The sequence below is a fragment of the Pristiophorus japonicus genome, chromosome 10, assembly GCF_044704955.1.
Source record: "Pristiophorus japonicus isolate sPriJap1 chromosome 10, sPriJap1.hap1, whole genome shotgun sequence".
Lineage (NCBI taxonomy): Eukaryota > Metazoa > Chordata > Chondrichthyes > Pristiophoridae > Pristiophorus > Pristiophorus japonicus.
The window spans coordinates 95,153,986-95,172,348 of NC_091986.1; the positions used below are offsets into that span (position 1 = coordinate 95,153,986).

Here is an 18,363-nt window from a genome sequence, read left to right on the forward strand (position 1 = left end):
ATTAGACTTCATACACTTGCACTACTGTAATTCATTCAAAAACTATTCTATTATTGCTGAGGAATATGATTAATAAGAAGTATTTCATAAGAACGTAAGAAATAGGAGCAGGAATAGACCATATAGCCCCTTGAACCTGCTCTAGGTATAAATTTCTGCTAACATTGTTATATATTCAATTTTGCAAATCCTTTGAAAAATAATGCAATTCAAATACTTTTCTGATTACAACCAGATGTAAATCTGCTGTTGGCCACATTCCCTCCTGCTCAGATGCCAAACGACCATTTTATCAGAAAGAGTGTGCTTGAACCAGAACCTGTACTGCTGTCGAAAGTTAATAATTGAGTTAAAATCAAAATGAGGCCATGGGAGATTACAATGATCACACAAATCCTTATCTGTTTCATCTCAGAAGTATCATCAGTGGGAAACAACACGCTGTCGCTTAATTCCATGGTAACAAATATTTTAAGCTGTTATTTGGCAGTTCTTGAGTTTTATATACTCAGTCTCCGGTTTGCCTTTTACTAGATGATGTTATGAAACTTAATTTTCTTCGTGCACATTTCAGATCAAGTAGAGATATATGCAACTGGCATTTGACTGGTTTTGGAGTACGTTCTTACACTAGTTAAAAAAATGTCAGAACTAGTCTGTTTAAAAATTCTTTCTTTCATATTGTTCTGTTTCTGATGATTTCCTGCACTTTAGTTAAGTCATATTAATCTTAGTCTTTCTTCTCTTTGATTCTTTTATCTGATGTTCCATGTTTTTATTTGATTTAGGTTTAATCTCTTTTTAGTGAAGTGTCTTCGCTCAACTGGTAGTATTCTTGCTTCTGAATCAGAAGATTGTGGGTTTAAGCTCCACTCCAAGGGCTAGAACCTCCATTTGTTTTGCCTGCTTAACGCCCATTTAACGCCCATTTAACCGCTGAAATGATGTATAACGCCCAGATATCGCCCATTTTGGCACAAAATGGAAACCGACGGGCATTTTTAGAAGACTTATCGCTGAGCGTTATTTTCCCCATGTGCTTAATGCCGAGAAAAAATATTACTGCCCGCCCACTTTTTTGGGGCAAAATCAACAGAATGGGCGATTTCAATGCCCATATTATCGCTCAGCATTACTTTCCTCACAAACTTAACGCCGAGATTCAATAATAACGCCTTGCGACTGTCTTTTGTCGTAAAGAGCATATTTACCCAAACTAGTGGCCATGGAGATCGCTCACCGTCAATTTCACCACCTTGCACACATATCGCCCAGAATATCGCCCGCTCAAAAAATCGGCCACACAAAGTGGAATTAACCGGATTGGACGCCCAGCGGTGTGGCTGGCATTTGTTAAATCCCACTCTTACATGAGGAGCTGATTTCGGAAAAATTTTCTTGAAAGAGTGCTGATGTGAGTGACAATGCTGACACACTGCTGTGTGTGTGCAGCTCAGACATCAATGGTGCCCACCATTTGGTGCCAGCTAAAATTTACGTTGATTGATGTAAAGTTGTATTTAACCCTTTCACAGTAAGGAATCACCAGTGTGTAAAGGTCCAGCTATCTGAGACAATACGTAACAAGGTTATGTTCAATAACAAAAGTTTAATACCAACATTGGTCTGAAATCATAAGTGACACAGCCAATAATAGCTAACCCCAGCCCATATCCCACTTTTTCCATCATTGACATAAATCACATGTTCAACATGTCCAGCAACACAGAACACAAAGGCAAAGCAGGAGCGTGGTCCCCAGCTCCCATACATTGCAACAAATTGCATACACCCAGATGGAGATATAACACAGCCATCACCTGCGCACATGCACCTCACTTTCCTTCCCCCCTCTCTTTCTTCTCCCCACCTCTATCACTTCCCTCCTCGCTCCACGACGCCTGGCCGAGAAGTTCCTCAGGTGGTGCCTCATTGGGGGGGATGAAGGCAGATGCGGTGGGTGCATGGGTACAGGAGCGGGGGTGGAGAGGGGTCAACATTCTCTGATGCAGAAGCAGGATCTTGGTCCTTGCTCTCATCTGTCATTCGCAGTGGTGGTGTGGAACCTAGGGGTGGAGTGCCGTGCTCGGGGACCACTAAGAGCCCTCTGCCACCACTGTTCCTGGCTACCAGCTCCAGGGCCTCCTTCATCCTGTAAAGTCCTGTCCCCTCAGTACAGATTCACACGAGGCATGTAGTGAAGTCAAGGTCACTCTGAACCTGCACCTTTATTTCCACAGCTCTGGAATGCTGCACTTGCCTGAGACCTGTCCTTATATACCTGTCTCTTGCAAGTGCAACCCTGGTGGTAAGATATGCTGGTGGTTACAGGTCATATCTTATTACAGTCATGTATAGCATGTGAGGACACAGTTATATATAATAATGTAAGATACATGACATCACCCTCCCCCAAGGTCTTATTGTCTTTATTGGTTCAGTCTCTCAGGTGGTCTACGCTCTCGCATGGAGCGTCTGAGTTGTGGTTCAGTTGTTTGCCTTGGTGTCTGTTTTTCTTTGGGTGTGGTTGCTGGTATCTCGCTTGGGCTGTCTGTTTCGATTGGTGTGATTGTTGTTGACTCGCCTGGGCTGTCTGTTGGGATTGCCCTTTCCTCAGGTTGTTCCCTCTGTCTGTCCACCAGGTGTGGTGCGAGTTCCACATTGTTGTCTGCCTCTGGTTCCGCAGTGTTGTTGGTAAATCTGCTTTTGACTTGGTCTACATGCCTCTGGCAGGTTTTGCCATTGTCCATTTGTACTACCAGTAACCTGTTTCCTTCCTTGCCCGTTACTGTCCCTGCAAGCCATTTCGGACCCCTACAAACACTTTGTCCCCGATCTCATTCCTTCTCCCCCTCGAATTTTTGTCATGGTACTCAGCCAGCTTACGGCGCTTTGCCTCAACGATTTCGTGCATGGCTGGGAGGATTAATGAGAGCCTTGTTTTTAAAGTCCTTTTCATCAACAGTTGCGCGGGGGGGATCCCAGTCAGTGAGTGCGGACGAGATCTGTATGCCAGCAGCAGTCACAACAGGCGACCCTGCAGCGTGGGACCTTGGATTTTAAGCATGCCTTATTTAATGATTTGCACTGCTCTCTCTGCCTGGCCGTTGGAGGCCGGCTTGAACGGTGCCGTCTTGACGTGATTTATGCCGTGGTCAATTATAAAGTCTTGGAATTCTGCACTGGTGAAGCACGGACCATTGTCACTGACCAATATGTCAGGGATTCCGAGCGTTGCAAACATGGTTGCGAGGCTCTCCACAGTGGTAGAGGTTGTGCTCGAGTTTAAAATGGTGCATTCGATCCACTTTGAAAATGCATCTACAACTACGAGGAACATTTTGCTCATGAATGGGCCCGCACAATCTACGTGCACCCACAACCACGGTTTGGTAGGCCAGGGCCAGGGGCTCAGTGGAGCTGCCCTGGGGGCATTGCTGAGTTGCGCACAAATGGTGGTCCGTCGGACCCAGAGCACCAAGTTCGCGTCAATACCAGGCCACCATACGTGGGATCTGGCTATGGCCTTCATGAGAACGATTCCCGGGTGCTCGCGGTGGAGCTCCCGGACAAATGCCTCTCTGCCTCGCAGAGGCATGACTACTCGGCTGCCCCACATCAGGCAGTCTGCTTGGAGTAATAGCTCATGCATGCACCTGTGAAAGGGTTTTAGTTCCTCAGGGCAGGCATTGCGAGCCTCTGCCCAGTCACCGGTTAGGACACATCTTTTTACTAAGGATAACGTGGGGTCGCTGGCCGTCCAGGCTCTGATTTGGCGAGCCGTCATGGGCGAACCAGTGGACTCAAAGGCATTGACTGCCATGACTATCTCACAGTCCTGTTCATCAGACCCTTCCGTGGTCGCCAGGGGTAGCCTGCTGAGCGCGTCGGCACAGTTGTCTGTGCCTGGTCTGTGCCTTATTGTGTAGTCGTAGGACGCCAGCATGAGTGCCCACTGTTGAATTCGCGCCGAGGCGTTGGCGTTTATTGCCGTGCTCTCGGATAGGAGGGACGTAAGGGGATTGTGGTCGGTTTCTCACGGGAACTTGGCCCCGAAAAGGTATTGGTGCATCTTTTTGACACCATACACGCATGCGAGCGCCTCCTTCTCTACCATTCCGTACACGCGCTCCGCCCGCGAAAGTGACCTGGAGGCATAAGCTATGGATTGTAATTTGCCTGCACTATTGACATGTTGCAAAACACACCCGACCCCATAAGCTGACGCATCGCTTGTGGGAACTAGCTTTTTACCTGGGTCAAAGAAAGTCAAAACACTATTGGAACGCAGAAGGTTGCGTGCCTTATTGAAGGCGTGTTCCTGGGCGTCCCCCCAAAACTAATCATACCCCTTCCTGAGTAGCACGTGGAGAGGCTCCAGCAGCGTGCTTAAGTTCTTCATAAAATTCCCAAATTAATTGAGTAGCCCGAGAAAGGCGCGCAGTTCTGAGACATTCTGGGGCCTGGGTGCCAGGCGAATTGCTTCTGTTTTGGACTCTGTTGGGCAGATTCCATCAGCGGCAATCCTTCTGCCCAAAAATTCAACCTCGGGTGCAAGAAACAGGCACTTGGATTTCTTGACTCGTAGGCCTACCCGATCCAACCGCTTTAGTACTTCCTCCAAATTACGGAGATGGGAGTCGGTGACCCTGCCCGTGATAAGTATGTCATCTTGAAATACAACCGTCCCCGGGATGGACTTGAGTAGACTCTTCATGTTGCGCTGGAATATGGCAGCTGCCGACCTGATACCGAATGGGCATCGATTGTACATGAAAAGGCCTTGATGTGTGTTGATGGTGGTGAGTAGCTTGGATTCCTCGGTCAATTCTTGCGTCATATACGCAGATGTGAGGTCTAATTTTGAGAAAAGTTTACCTCCAGCCAATGTGGCAAACAAGTCCTCCGCTCTGGGCAGCGGGTACTGGTCCTGTAGGGAGACTCTGTTTATGATAGATTTGTAGTTCCCACAGATTCGTACGGATCCATCAGGCTTCATGACTGGGACGATGGGACTTGCCCAGTCGCTAAATTCCACAGGTGATATAATGCCTTCCCGCAGAAGCCTGTCTAGTTCATGTTCAATTTTTTCCCTCATCACATAGGGAACAGCGCTGGCTTTGTGATGGACCGATCTAGCATCCTGTGTGATGTAGATTTTGACTTTGGCCCCTTTGAAAGTGCCCACACCTGGCTGAAAGAGATGTTCAAATCGCTTTATAACTGTTGAGCAGGAGGTCCGTTCCTCTAATGACATGGCATGGACATCATCCCATTTCCAGTTTAGTTTTGCCAGCCAGCTTCTCCCCAGCAGTACTGGGGGGTCTCCGGGGACAATCCACAGGGGAAGTCAGTTCACTGTCCCTTTGTGTGTGACAGAGAGCATGGCGCTGACGAGGACTGGTACGATTTCTTTGGTATAGGTCCTTAGTGTGGTGTCGACCCTTGTGAGTTTTGGTCTTTCTCTTTTATGCGGCCACAGTTGTTCAAATTGTTGAGCGCCCATGAGAGATTGACTCGCTCCCGTATCCAGCTCCATGTTGACAGATATCCCGTTGAGTAGGACCCTCATCATTATAGGAGGCGTCCTGTTGTAGGAGCAGCGGCCATTGATCGTGTTGACCCGCTGTACATTGGTATCCCGGGTACTGTCCCCACCATCTTCTGGTCCGCTTTCCGACCCATCCGATTCGTATACCAGCCGAGCTGCCGTTTATTTGCACATGCGGGCCAAATGCCCTGTATATTCACAATTTCTGCAAACAGCCTGCTGAAATCGACATCCCCTTGACGAGTGCCCACCCCCACACCTCCAGCACAAACCTGTTCTATTGTTTAAAGTGTTCCCAAAGAATTAGCTGCGTCTGGCTGATCTCTTTTGAGCTTCTCTCAGTTTGTAGTTGATTGCTTGCATTGTGGGTTGATGAGGTGTGAACGGCCATTCCTGTGGCCCTTGATGGCTTCTGCCTGCTGTCGAGAGCCTGTTCTCCCGGTTTTGTCTGTGTGTGGGGGTAGCAGCTTGTTTAGTGCTGTGAATGTCTTCCGATAATTTGTTAGTTGTCGTACCTGCATTGTAAATCAACCTCGTTTCTTCTTCCTCTACCAAGGATGCCTGTGCAACCAGTGCTGCTGCCTCTAAGGTCAGGTTCTTGATCTCTATGAGCTTTCAGAATATGCCTGCGTGGCCTATTCCTTCAATGAAAAAGTCTCTCAGCATTTCTCTCCTCAGTTCATCGGAGAACTCACATAAACTAGCCAACCTCCGAAGTTCCGCCACGAAGTCGGGTATGCTCTGGCCCACACAGCGTCTGTAGTTGTTGAACCTGTGTCTGGCCATGTGTAGGCTGCTCTCTTACCAGTGGGCTCAATTCTTCAAACGACTTGCTTGCTGGTTTCTCGGGTGCCAACAGATCCTTCATTAAAGCGTATGTTTTCGAGCCACAGCTGGTCAAGAGATGGGCTCTTCTCTTGTCTGCCTTAGTGTCGCCTAACCAGTCTTTGGTTACAAAGCTTTGCTGGAGCCTTTCTATAAAGTCCTCCCAATTGTCTCCCGCATTGTACTTTTCATCTGATCCGTTGTTCGCCATTCTGTGGATTCTGTAATCCCGTAACCCGTCGCCACTGTAAAGTCCTGTCCCCTCAGTACAGATTCACACGAGGCATGTAGTGAAGTCAAGGTCACTCTGGACCTGCACCTTTATTTCACAGCTCTGGAATGCTGCACTTGCCTGACACCTGTGCTTATATATCTGTCTCTTGCAAGTGCACCCCTGGTGGTAAGGTATGCTGGTGGTTACAGGTCATATCTTATTACAGTCATGTATGGCATGTTAGGATACAGTTATATATAATAATGTAAGATACATGACACATCCATTCCATGTTATATCTTATTTGTTGGACAAAAACTCGGTGCCAACTATGTTCTTGGTGCTTAGTAGGCTTTTTGCTGCTGGTGAATCTCCGTCGTGCCTCCCACAACAGTCAAACAAGCACACATCACAGCTAACCACACTTTCAGTGACTCTGAGCTCCCTCTCTCTCTGTCTCCTCTTCTGTGCATGTTATGATTACCCTTGACCTCCTGAATTGCGGGAATCGAGCGTTGCCATGCCGTTGCTAAGGACGGCCACACTTTACGGCAGAAGGTCAGAAAAATTTAACGCTACTGTCCATTTGATATCGCTCATGGTAACGCCCATTTTCAAAAATGTAAACTAGATGTTTTGAGAATGGGCGATAAGCTGGTGACTCGAAAGTCCTTTTTTACCGCCCACGCCGGAAATAACGCCCATTTTTGGGCGATAAGCTCAAAAGTGGAGGTTCTAGCCCCAAGAATTAGTATACAAGTCTAGATTGCAGTCATGACAGAATGCTGTATTGTTGGAGGTACTGGCTCCAAATATCTACAATATTTAGGGTGCATCTGGGGTGGCATTGAGATGAGTGTGCTGCTCTGTAATGTGTGTACGGACAGAAAACAGAGAGTAGGAATAAACGGGTCATTTTCAGATTGGCAGGCTCTAACTAGTGGAGTGCTGCAAAGATCAGTGCTTGGGCCTCAGCTATTTATAATCTATATCAATGGCTTCGATGAGGAGGCAGAGTAGATGCTGGGAGGATGTTTCCCCTGTAATGTATCCAAGTTTGCTGATGATACAAAGCTAGGTGGAAAAGTAAGTTGTGAGGAGGGTGCAAAGAGGTTGCAAAGGGACATAGACAGGTTAAGTAAGTGAGCAAGAACATGGCAAATTGAATCTTGGTAGTCTGTCGTATCCAACAAAGAAGTTGATGTGCTAATCATCAATGGCATGTATCTTCAAGTAGCTGTTTAGGCCAATTCTGGATGCACATTGTCTCTTGCATGTCAGACAAGGGAAGTTCGATGTGCTTGATGCTGACAGTACTGCCACCTGATGTCGTCTATCTCTAGTGTCCCGCAGACATTGACATCGGCTGCCTTTGAAGGTCTGGCAGGCAGTCCTCGTGAGGGTTCGCCACTGGATTTTATTAGCTGCTGTATTCTCGAGGTCCTTTGATTGGATGCCACAGTACTGGAGGTTAGCCTTGATGCAATCTTTGTAGCACTTGCGGGGCCGCCCCTAGTGTCTTTGGCCTTCACAGAGCTCGCCGTGGAGAAGCTGACGAGGGATCGTTGACTCATCCATGCGGATGACATGTCCAGTCGACCGGAACTGGGCTCGCATGGTCATCACCTCAATGCTAATTGATTGTGCTCTCTCCAGAACCTCAAAGTTTGACACCCGGTCTTGCCAGTGTATGTGGAGTATAGATCTGAGACTGCGCATATGGAAAGCTTCCAACTTTTTGATGTGATGCCTGTAAGGTGTCCATAAAGGAGAGATGAGAGAATGACTGCTCTATACACCAACAGTTTAGTTGACAATCGGATGTGCTGGTGACTCAACACCTTAGTGCGCAAGCGACCAAGTGCCTGGCTGGCTTTGCAGATCCTTGCTTCAATCTCCTTGTCCAAGGACCCATCACTTAATATGGTGCTGCCAAGGTACTTGAAGTTGTCCACTGACTTTAGTTGTATACTGCCGATGAAGACTGTGGGAGCAGGTGCTGTGGTGCCAGGGGCAGGCTGATGGAGAACCTCGGTTTTACTAAGGCTGATGGTTAGGACAAACAATTCTGTTGCCTCAGCAAATTTGCTGAGTATGAATTGTAGGTCATTCTCCTTGTGTACCATAAGGGCGCAGTCGTCAGCAAAGAGTGCCTCTAGGATGAGTCGTTTCCGTACTTTAGTCTTTGCAGCAAGGCGGCGGAGGTCGAACAGTGAACCATCTAATCGATATTTCAGGTAGACCCCAAACTCCAAGTCTTTTATGGCATAGTTCAAGACACAGGTAAAGAATAGGTTGAACAGAACTGGAGCGAGTACACAACCTTGTTTCACTCCATTTGACCATGGCAAATGGGGCTGTGGTTGTGCCGTCTGAGAGCACTTCACCTGTCATGTTGTCATGAAACACCTCGATGATGTGGACAAACTTCCTTGGGCACCTAAGTTTCGTCAAGATTGACCACAGCGCTGCTCTGTTGATGGTATCAAAGGTCTTGGTGAGGTCAATAAATACAGCGTACAGGTCCATGTTCTGCTCAATGCACTTCTCCTGCACTTGTCTGAGTGCAAAGATCATGTCCGCTGTGCTCCGACCAGGTCGAAAGCCACATTGTGTTTCTGGAAGATTTACTTCTGAGACACTAGCTATGAGTTGGTTCAATAGTATGCAGGCGATGATCTTCCCAACAATGGACAGAAGCGATATTCTCCTGTAGTTGCCACAGTCTGCTTTGTTGCCCTTGTTCTTGTAGAGGGAAACTATCATTGCGTCACGGAAGTCCTGTGGCATGTTTTCATCTTCCCAGATGCTAATTATTATGTCATGAAAGGCCTCGAAAGTTGCTGGGCCTACTGCCTGGTAGATTTCGGCAGGGATTCCATCCTTTCCTGGAGCCTTTCCAGTACTCATCTGGTTGATGGCTTTCTTTACTTCGTCCATGCTGGGAGGAAGATCGAGATCTTCTTTGATAGGTTGCTGGGGTATGGAGTCAAGTGCTTCTTCGTTCACTGTTGAAGGTCGATTAAGAAGATTACTGAAGTGTTCTCTCCACCTCTCATTTATGCCAGTCCTGTCTTTGATCAAAGTGCTGCCATCTGCTGAAAGGAGTGGAGCAGTGCTGGGTTTTGATGGTCCATAGACTGACTTGATGGCACTGAAGAACATCTTTGTATTGTGAGTTTCAGCATAATGTTCCACTTCCTCTGCTTTTTCCTGCCACCATTTATCTTGCATCTGGCGAAGGTCTCTTTGTGCTTTGCTCTGCATGTGTCTGTAGCGGTCCCTCTTGGAAATTGAGGAAAGGTCATTTTGCCATTCTAGGTATTCTTTTTTCTTTTCATCCAGCGTCTTGCAGATCTCAACATTGTTTTCATCGAACCAGTCTTGGTGTACCTTCTTTTTAAGTCCAAGAGTTGTCTTTGCTGAGTCTGTCACCGTCTGTTTGAGCTTTGTCCACTTCTGTGTGGTGTTGCCGGTGAGCGATCCGTGAGACATCAGCCTGTTACCGAGGTCACCCTGGAACTGCTCACGGTAGTACTGATGTTTCAGCCTAGCTGTGTTAAAAGCACTTCTGCTCGGTTTTGGACGCTTGCGCTGAAGTGGACCAATGTACAGCTGGAGAGTGGATCTGACTAGACGGTGATCTGTCCAGCATTCTGCTCCCCGCATGGCTCTTGTGATTTTTACATCCTTGATGTCTCGCCTTCTTACAATGACATGGTCTATCATGTGCCATTGCTTCGACCTGGGGTGCATCCAAGTTGTTTTGTACTTGTCAGCCTGCCTGAATAGAGTATTTGTGATAATCAAGTCATTCTCCGCGCACATACTCAAGAGGAGGAGGCCATTATTGTTTAATTTTCCTGTGCCATGCTGTCCAATAACTCCCTTCCAGTGCTTGCTGTCTTTTCCAACTCGTGCGTTGAAATCACCCAGGATGATCAACTTGTCCCCAGCAGGTGTGGACCTGACCAGTCTGTGTAGATCTTCATAGAACCTCTCTTTCATCTCATCGGGGCTTGGAAGGGTGGGTGCATAAGCACTTGTAATGGTGATGTGACGCTTGGCATTCAGGGGGAAACGCAGTTTCATAAGTCTTTCGTTAATCCCTTCAGGCAGATTCGGAAATTGAATATAATGTGGAGAAATGTGAAGTTATCCGCTTTTGTAGGAAAAATAGAAAAGCAGAATATTTTTTAAATGGTGAGAGATTGGGAAATGTTGATATTCAGAGGGACCTGGATGCCCTTGTGCACGAGTCACAGAATGTTAAGATGCAGGTATAGCAAGCAATTTGGAAAGCAAATGGTATTTTAGGCTTTATTTTATAAGGATTGGCGTATAAGAGTAAAGAAGTCTTACTGCAATTATATTGGGCCTTGTTGAGTCAAAACCTGGAGTAGTTTGTACAGTTTTTGTCTCCTTACCGAAGGAAGGATATACTTGCCTTCGAGAGAGTGCAACAAAGCTTCACCAGAGTGATTCCTGGGATTGGTGGATTGTCCTATGAGGAAAGATTGAGGAGACTAGATCTGTATTCCCAAGAATTTATAAGAATGAGAGGTGATCTCAGTGAAACATAACATTCTTGCAGGGCTTGACAAGGTAGACGATGGGAGAATATTTCCCCTGGCTGGGGCCTTTAGAACTAGGGATCACAGTCTCAGAATAAAGGGTCAGCCATTTAAGACTGAAATGAGGAGACATTTTTTCACTCAAAGGATTGTGAATCTTTGGAATTATCTATCCCAGAGAGCTGTGGATGGTCAGTTGTTGAGTATATTGAAGACAGAGTTTGATAGATTTTTGGATATTAAGGTAATCAGGGATATGGGTATAGTGCAGGAAGTTGGAGTTGAGGTCAAAGATCAGCTGTGATCTTATTGAATGGCGGCATAGGATCGAAGGGCCGAATGGCCTACTCCTGTTCTATTTCTTATGTTCTTATCGGCTAGATTTCCCACGTTTTTTGCATGCTTAACGCCCACTTAATGCCCATTTGACCGCTGAAATGATGTATAAGGCCCATATATCGCCCATTTAGCCACAAAATGGAAACTGACGGGTATTTTTCGGAAACTTATCGCCAAGCATTACTTTCCCCATGTGTGTAACGTCGGGAAAAAATAATACCGCCCGCCCACTTTTTTTGGGCGGAATCATCAGAATGGGCAAAATCAACACCCATAATATCGGCCAGCATTACTTTCCGCACGGAATTAACGCCGAGATTCAATAATATCACCCGCCCATTTTTTTTGTCGTGAAGAGCACATTTGGCGAAACTAACGCCCAGGAGATCGCCCACCGTCACTTTCACCACCTCGCACACATATCGCCCACAATATCGCTCGCCTAAAAAAACTGCCCGGAAAAAGTGGAACTGTTCTGAACTAAAGCCAGCGGTGTGGCGGCCATTTTTAAAATTGCAGATCGCTTCATTCAAAGGTCTGCTCCAACTTTGGGGGAGTTTGCATTGACCCTGGAGTTCTTCTCAGGTGAAGTGACCATCTCAACAGACATATTTTCAGACTCTGGACTATTGGGAGTTTACTCTAGGTGTATTTTAGTGAGGAAATTATTGCTTCTGATCAATCGCTATTATACTTTCATTGCAATGGGGCCAGCCATTTCTCAGCCTGCATCGATTAATTCGCAGATGCTGCAGAGTGCAGATGGCTCAATGTGTGATGCACATCATTATGTGCCCAATTTAAGATGTGCAAGAATGAGGAGGAGGGCCATACCATACACACCCCGCACGTACAGGGAAAAGAGGTCTTACCTCGACGTGTCCGACCACACCTGCCTTCGGAGACTGCGCTTCCACAAGGTGGTGAACAATTAAATATGTGAGCTCATCAGGCCACATATGCAGCCTGCCATCAGGACATCAGTGTCGGTCGAGGTTGTCATTTATTCGACCAGCTACGCAGACTGGACCGGGTAGGGCTGCGACTGAAAAAGGCGAAGTGCGTCTTCCTAGCTCCAGAGGTAGAATTCCTGGGGATGAGGGTAGCAGCAGACGGGATCAGCCCTACTGCGTCCAAGACGGAAGCGATCCAGAGAGCACCCAGACCCCGTAACACGACGGAGCTGCGTTCATTCCTGGGGCTCCTGAACTATTTTGGTAACTTTCTTCCCAAATTGAGCACGCTGCTAGAGCCGCTACACGTGCTCCTACGCAAAGGTCGCGAATGGGTCTGGGGGGACAGCCAGGAAAGGGCTTTTAATAGAGCACGCAAATTGTTATGTTCCAACAATCTGTTAACGCTATATGACCCATGTAAGAAATTTGTGTTAACGTGCGATGCGTCGTCCTATGGTGTCGGGTGTGTGTTGCAGCATGTCAATGCCAAGGATCAGTTACAGCCGGTAGCTTATGCCTCCAGAGGTCTGTCCCAGGCAGAAAGGGGCTACGGGATGGTAGAAAAGGAGGCGCTCGCATGTGTATATGCGGTAAAGAAAATGCACCAATACCTGTTTGGCAGGAAATTTGAGCTGGAGTCAGATCACAAACCCCTAATGTCCCTTTTGGCCGACAACAAGGCCATAAATGCAAACGCATCGGCCCGCATACAGAGGTGGGCACTCACGTTAGCCGCCTATGACTACACAATGCGGCACAGACCGGGCACCGAAAACTGCGCCGATGCACTCAGCAGGCTCCCACTAGCCACCACTGAGGGGGCTACCGAGCATGCTGCTGAGATGGTCATGGCTGTTGAAGCTTTCGGAAGCGAAGGCTCACCCGTGACAGCCCGTCAGATTAAAGTCTGGACAAATAAAGACCTGCTATTGTCTCTAGTCAAGAAATGTGTCCTGAATGGGGACTGGGCAGCCACGTACAGGGCATGCCCTGAGAAATTTAAACCATTTCACAGGCGCAAGGATGAACTCTCGATTCAGGCCGATTGCCTACTGTGGGGAAACCGTGTGGTCATGCCCCAGATGGGCAGAGAGGTGTTCATCAGAGAACTCCACAATGGGCACCCGGGCATTGTCACGATGAAGGCAATTGCCAGGTCACACGTTTGGTGGCCAGGGATAGATGCAGATCTGGAACTTTGTGTTTGCAGGTGCAACACGTGTGCCCAGTTGGGCAATGCGCCCAGGGAAGCCCCCCTTAGCCCCTGGCCATGGCCCGCCAAGCCTTGGTCACGCATCCATGTGGACTACGCAAGTCGTTTCATGGGGAAAATGTTTTTGGTTGTAATAGACGCCTACTCCAAATGGATCGAGTGTGACATTTTAAATTCAAGCACATCCTCTGCCACGGTAGAAAGTCTACGGGCAATGTTCGCTGCCCACGGTCTACCGGACATCTTGGTCAGCGACAATGGCCCGTGCTTGACAAGCACTGAATTCCAGGACTTCATGGCAGGCAATGGAATTAACCATGTCAGAACGGCACCGTTCAAGCCGGCCTCAAACGGCCAGGCAGAACGAGCAGTGCAGATAATCAAACAGGGGATGCTCAGAATCCAAGGGGGTTCCCTACAATGCCGCTTATCATGCCTCCTGTTGGCCTACAGATCCCGACCACACTTGCTCACAGGGGTTCCACCCGCAGAGCTGCTAATGAAAAGGACGCTCAAAACCCGGTTATCCCTTATACACCCCACCATGAAAGAAATTGTCGAGAGCAGGCACCAGTCACAATATGACTACCATGACAGGAATGCGAGGGCGCGATGTATTGATATAAATGACCCTGTTTTTGTCCTCAACTACGCTGCAGGGCCCAAATGGCTCGCAGGCACTGTGGTTGCCAAAGAGGGAAATAGGATTCTGGCAGTTCAACTTACCAATGGACAAATCTGCCGCAAACATGTGGATCAAACAAAAAGGATGTTCAGCAACCCCATAGAAGAAGCAGAGGAAGAACACGATTTAGAGTTCACTCCACCACAGGTGACCGAACACAGTAACCAAAGGGAGGAGAGCCCAGTCACTGTGGGCACTCCGGACAGGCCTGAGGCACCGCAAACAGCAGACACTCAGGCCAGCGCCCAACAACCGGAGCCCCAACTCAGGTGCTCTACAAGGGAGCGTAAACCACCAGAGAGACTCAACCTGTGATCCCAATAAGACTTTGCGGGGGGAGGTGATGTCATGTATTCGACCAGCATTGTAACCCATGTATAATCTTACCTAAGTTGTACACTGTGAGAACAATGACCACTAGGTGGTGAACTTATGGGAGACACTCCTAACCTAGACCTTCAGATATAAAAGGGGAAACTCCACCCACTTCCAGCACTTGAGTGCTATGAAATAAAGGACAGGTCACAGACTGACCTTCTCTCAAGCATGGGCCTTGTGTGCATTTATACTGTATAGTAAGGACGTATCAGAGGTCAAGGTCACCGCAGCACTGTCTTTCTATGCGTCCGGTTCCTTTCGGGCCTCCGCGGTCGAGATTTTCCCTCTGTCTCACCATGCCACCCATTGCTGCATTAGACAGGTCACGGAAGCCTTGTACGCGAGAAGGATGGACTTTATCAGCTTCACCATAAACATGGAGACTCAGACTTACAGGGCTGGAGCATTCTACCGCATTGTTAAGTTCCGCAGGGAGCAATACAGGGCACTCACATCGCCATGCAGCCACCTTCTCAGGACCCAGAGCTTTTTCGTAACAGAAAAGGATTTCACTCTCTGAAGGTCGAACTAGTTGTTGACCACAACCAGATCATACTGGCAGTGAATGCCAAATGCCCGAGCAGCTTCGATCCTGCGTGAGAGCGCTGTCTCTGACATCTTTAAGAGTCAGCCACAAGGACAATGCTGGATGCTTGGTGATAACCAAAATGGCTGATGATCCCCCTGCGTTACACCCACACCGAAGCTGAGAACCGATACAACCAGAGCCACAGAGACACCCACAATGTGGCCCACGAAACAATAACTGTGCTTAAGCAGCACTTCAGATGTCTGGACTGTCATGTATCCTACATGGCTACTGTTTGTACTATCACAAGGTGTGCCACCAGAGGGCACAACAGTGGGAGACTTGTAGGTTACCTGTACAGGCAGGTCACCAGGTGTGATCCTGACTCTGGAGTTATCAATAAAGGACTAAGGTCACTACAGTTCAAGTACAACACATTGCCTCGTGGAGTCATTATCAGAGCATCCTAGGACATAACATGGACCACTCAGGAGGGGAACTACAATACAACCCTGAGCAAGTAGGTAAATTTGTGGTTGTGTGCTCCATGCTGCACAACCTGGCTATCAGGTGGGGCCAAGAATTGCCAGAAGGGCCTGATGCTCCACCTCAGGAGAGGAAGAGACAATGAAGGGATGGACACTGACCTAGGGTCAGACAATCAGGTTGGCTATGCAACCATGCCCATGACCCTCTCCAGACCACAGGAAAGGGCCCGTGGTGGCTAGATAGCTGCAAGACTCTTACGTGAGGAGCTGATATCTGAACGATTTGCCTGAAAGAACATTGCTGTTAGTGACAACACTGACACACTGCTCAGACATCAATGGTGCCCATCATCTTGGTGCCAGTTAAAGTTTATGTTGATTGAAGTTAAGTTTTATTTAACCCTTTCATATTAAGGAATGACCAGTGTGTAACGATCCAGCTATCTGAGACAATGCGCAAAAAGGATATGTTCAATAAAAAAATTTTTTTACCAACATTGGTCTGAAATCATAAGTATCATGGGCAAAAACACCTAATCCCTGCCCACATTGCACTTTTTCCACCATTGACATCAATCAAATGGTCAACATGTCCAGCAACACAGAATACAAAGGCAAAGCAGGAGGGTGGTCCCCTCCCCCCATACATTACAACAAATTGTATACACCCAGATGGCGATATAACATGGCCATCACCTGTGGATATGCACCTCACTTTCCTTCCCCCCTCCCCGTCTTCTCCCCACCTCTACCCTTTCCCCTCCTTGCTCCATGACACCTGGCCAAGGAGCTCCTCAGCTGGTGCCTCATTGGGAGGGATGAAGACAGAGGCAGTGGTTGGACGGATATGGGAGGGGGGTTGCTGAGGGGGAACATTCTCTGATGTAGAAGCAGGATCTTGGTCCTTCCTCTCATCTGTCGTTCGCAGTGGTGGTGTGGAAACTAGGGGTGGAGTGCCGTGCTCTGGGACCACTGGAAGGCCTGTGGCAGCAGTGTTCCTGGCTATCACATCCAGGGCCTCTGCCATCTGCGGAACGTACTCATTCATGGTGGCCAGCTGTCGGGATATGCTCTACCAATGCTTCGATGAGCTGGTCACCAATGTCTACAGTCCTCCTGGACAACTGTACCATCTCTTTGCTCTCATGTGGCATTCGTGGACCAGACCTGCCGCGTCCACGAGGTCTCTGTGGGGTCGGCGCCGTCCTGGGGACAAATGTGGTGCCCTGTGGCGAGGTGCTTGGGGCCGGTACCTCCAGAGTGGTGGTGGAAATGACCGGAGGAGCACTAGATGGCCTTGGGGTGGAATGGCTTCTGGAGCGTGGCAATGCAGGTTCCTCGAAGTCTGCGCTCCCATCCGTAGAGGACAGACCCAGTGGATTGACGGGCGAGAATCGGAGCTCCTCAGCACCAGATGTCGGATCGTCTGGAGAGTCGGGCCCCGCGCCCCCACCTTCTGGCCTCTGTGGTCTTGCCTGGGGCCGTGCTGCTGGCTGAGCTGCAAAACACAAACGAGGTTATTAGAGGAGAAGGGTTTGCTCGGGTCACAAGGTGACACAGCATATGCATGACAAAAGCACCACCTCTATCAAAATCATCACAGACATCAACACATTTGCATTTCAATGATTTTCATTAGGTCAGCATTATTTCTAGGACAATTTTAGCAATCATCTATCATATCTGATTGTTCGGATATGAGTGGGTGTAGCATCTATTGACTTTACATCACACAACGGTGTAAACTTTACTCACGTGGCATCACTTCAGGGTCTGCAGATGCTTCCATGGCTGTCCATCTGTGCTTCCCCACGAGTGCGAGCACCCGCTCCTCCATCTCAGTGATGTCGCTGGGGACTGGTGGCCCCCCACCCGTTCGCCTCTGCATGGGCCTCATCATCTATAGCTTCTTCTGTAAAAGGTGACAGGGCGACATGGCATAAGATCATTGCGTGATATCATTGCTAGGTACTGTCACAGAGACTGATACAACACATAACTGACAGATGTAATCATAATTATTATGATAATTAGCATTCTTTACCTAAAGACGTACACCGTGACCGCAGGCTTTGAGTACAATATTCCCTGTAAAAGTGAAAGACCTCACATCTGATGATAGTCACTCTTGACTCTTACAAATCAAATTATATAAATACATAAGTACATGTAAATAAATGTAATACTTACTCGTGCGGATCCCACAAGGTCGTTCCATCGTTTGCGGCATTGGTTGCCCTCATGCACCTCGTTGGTCGCCGACGAGACCACCTCTGCTATCTCAGTGCATATCTTCTAGTAGGCCTTTGGGGTGGGCTTCCTACGCCCTCCCTGTGTCAAATCACCCCAGCGTAACTCGACCTCCTGCAGGAGGGAGGCATTTGCCTAATCCGAGAACCTCCTCACTCATCTCCCAGCTTACTGCTCTCGCCAGCGTCAGTCTCCACAGCTGTGACGCCTCCTCCTCTCCCTCCATTATAGGCCAAATTCGGGCAAATATGTGGCTGGTAACAGCTAATTTTTGTTTCCCTATTTGCTCTAAAGCTCTAAACTCTCCCTCCTTCCTTCCAAAGCAGCCACACCACACCCACACACGCCTTCAGTCCCTCTC

The 18,363-nt window shown here is 48.2% G+C and overlaps 1 protein-coding gene across 1 annotated transcript in view; it reads left to right on the forward strand.

Annotated features, from left to right (window-relative positions):
* Nucleotides 1–360: 360 nt before the first annotated feature.
* LOC139274609 (angiopoietin-related protein 5-like) overlaps nucleotides 361–18,363 on the forward strand; it is a 62,604-nt gene continuing 44,601 nt past the window's right edge. Inside the window, exon 1 of the mRNA XM_070891286.1 lies at nucleotides 361–459. Coding sequence (XP_070747387.1) covers nucleotides 361–459 — 99 coding nt within the window. The remainder of the gene's footprint in view (nucleotides 460–18,363) is intronic.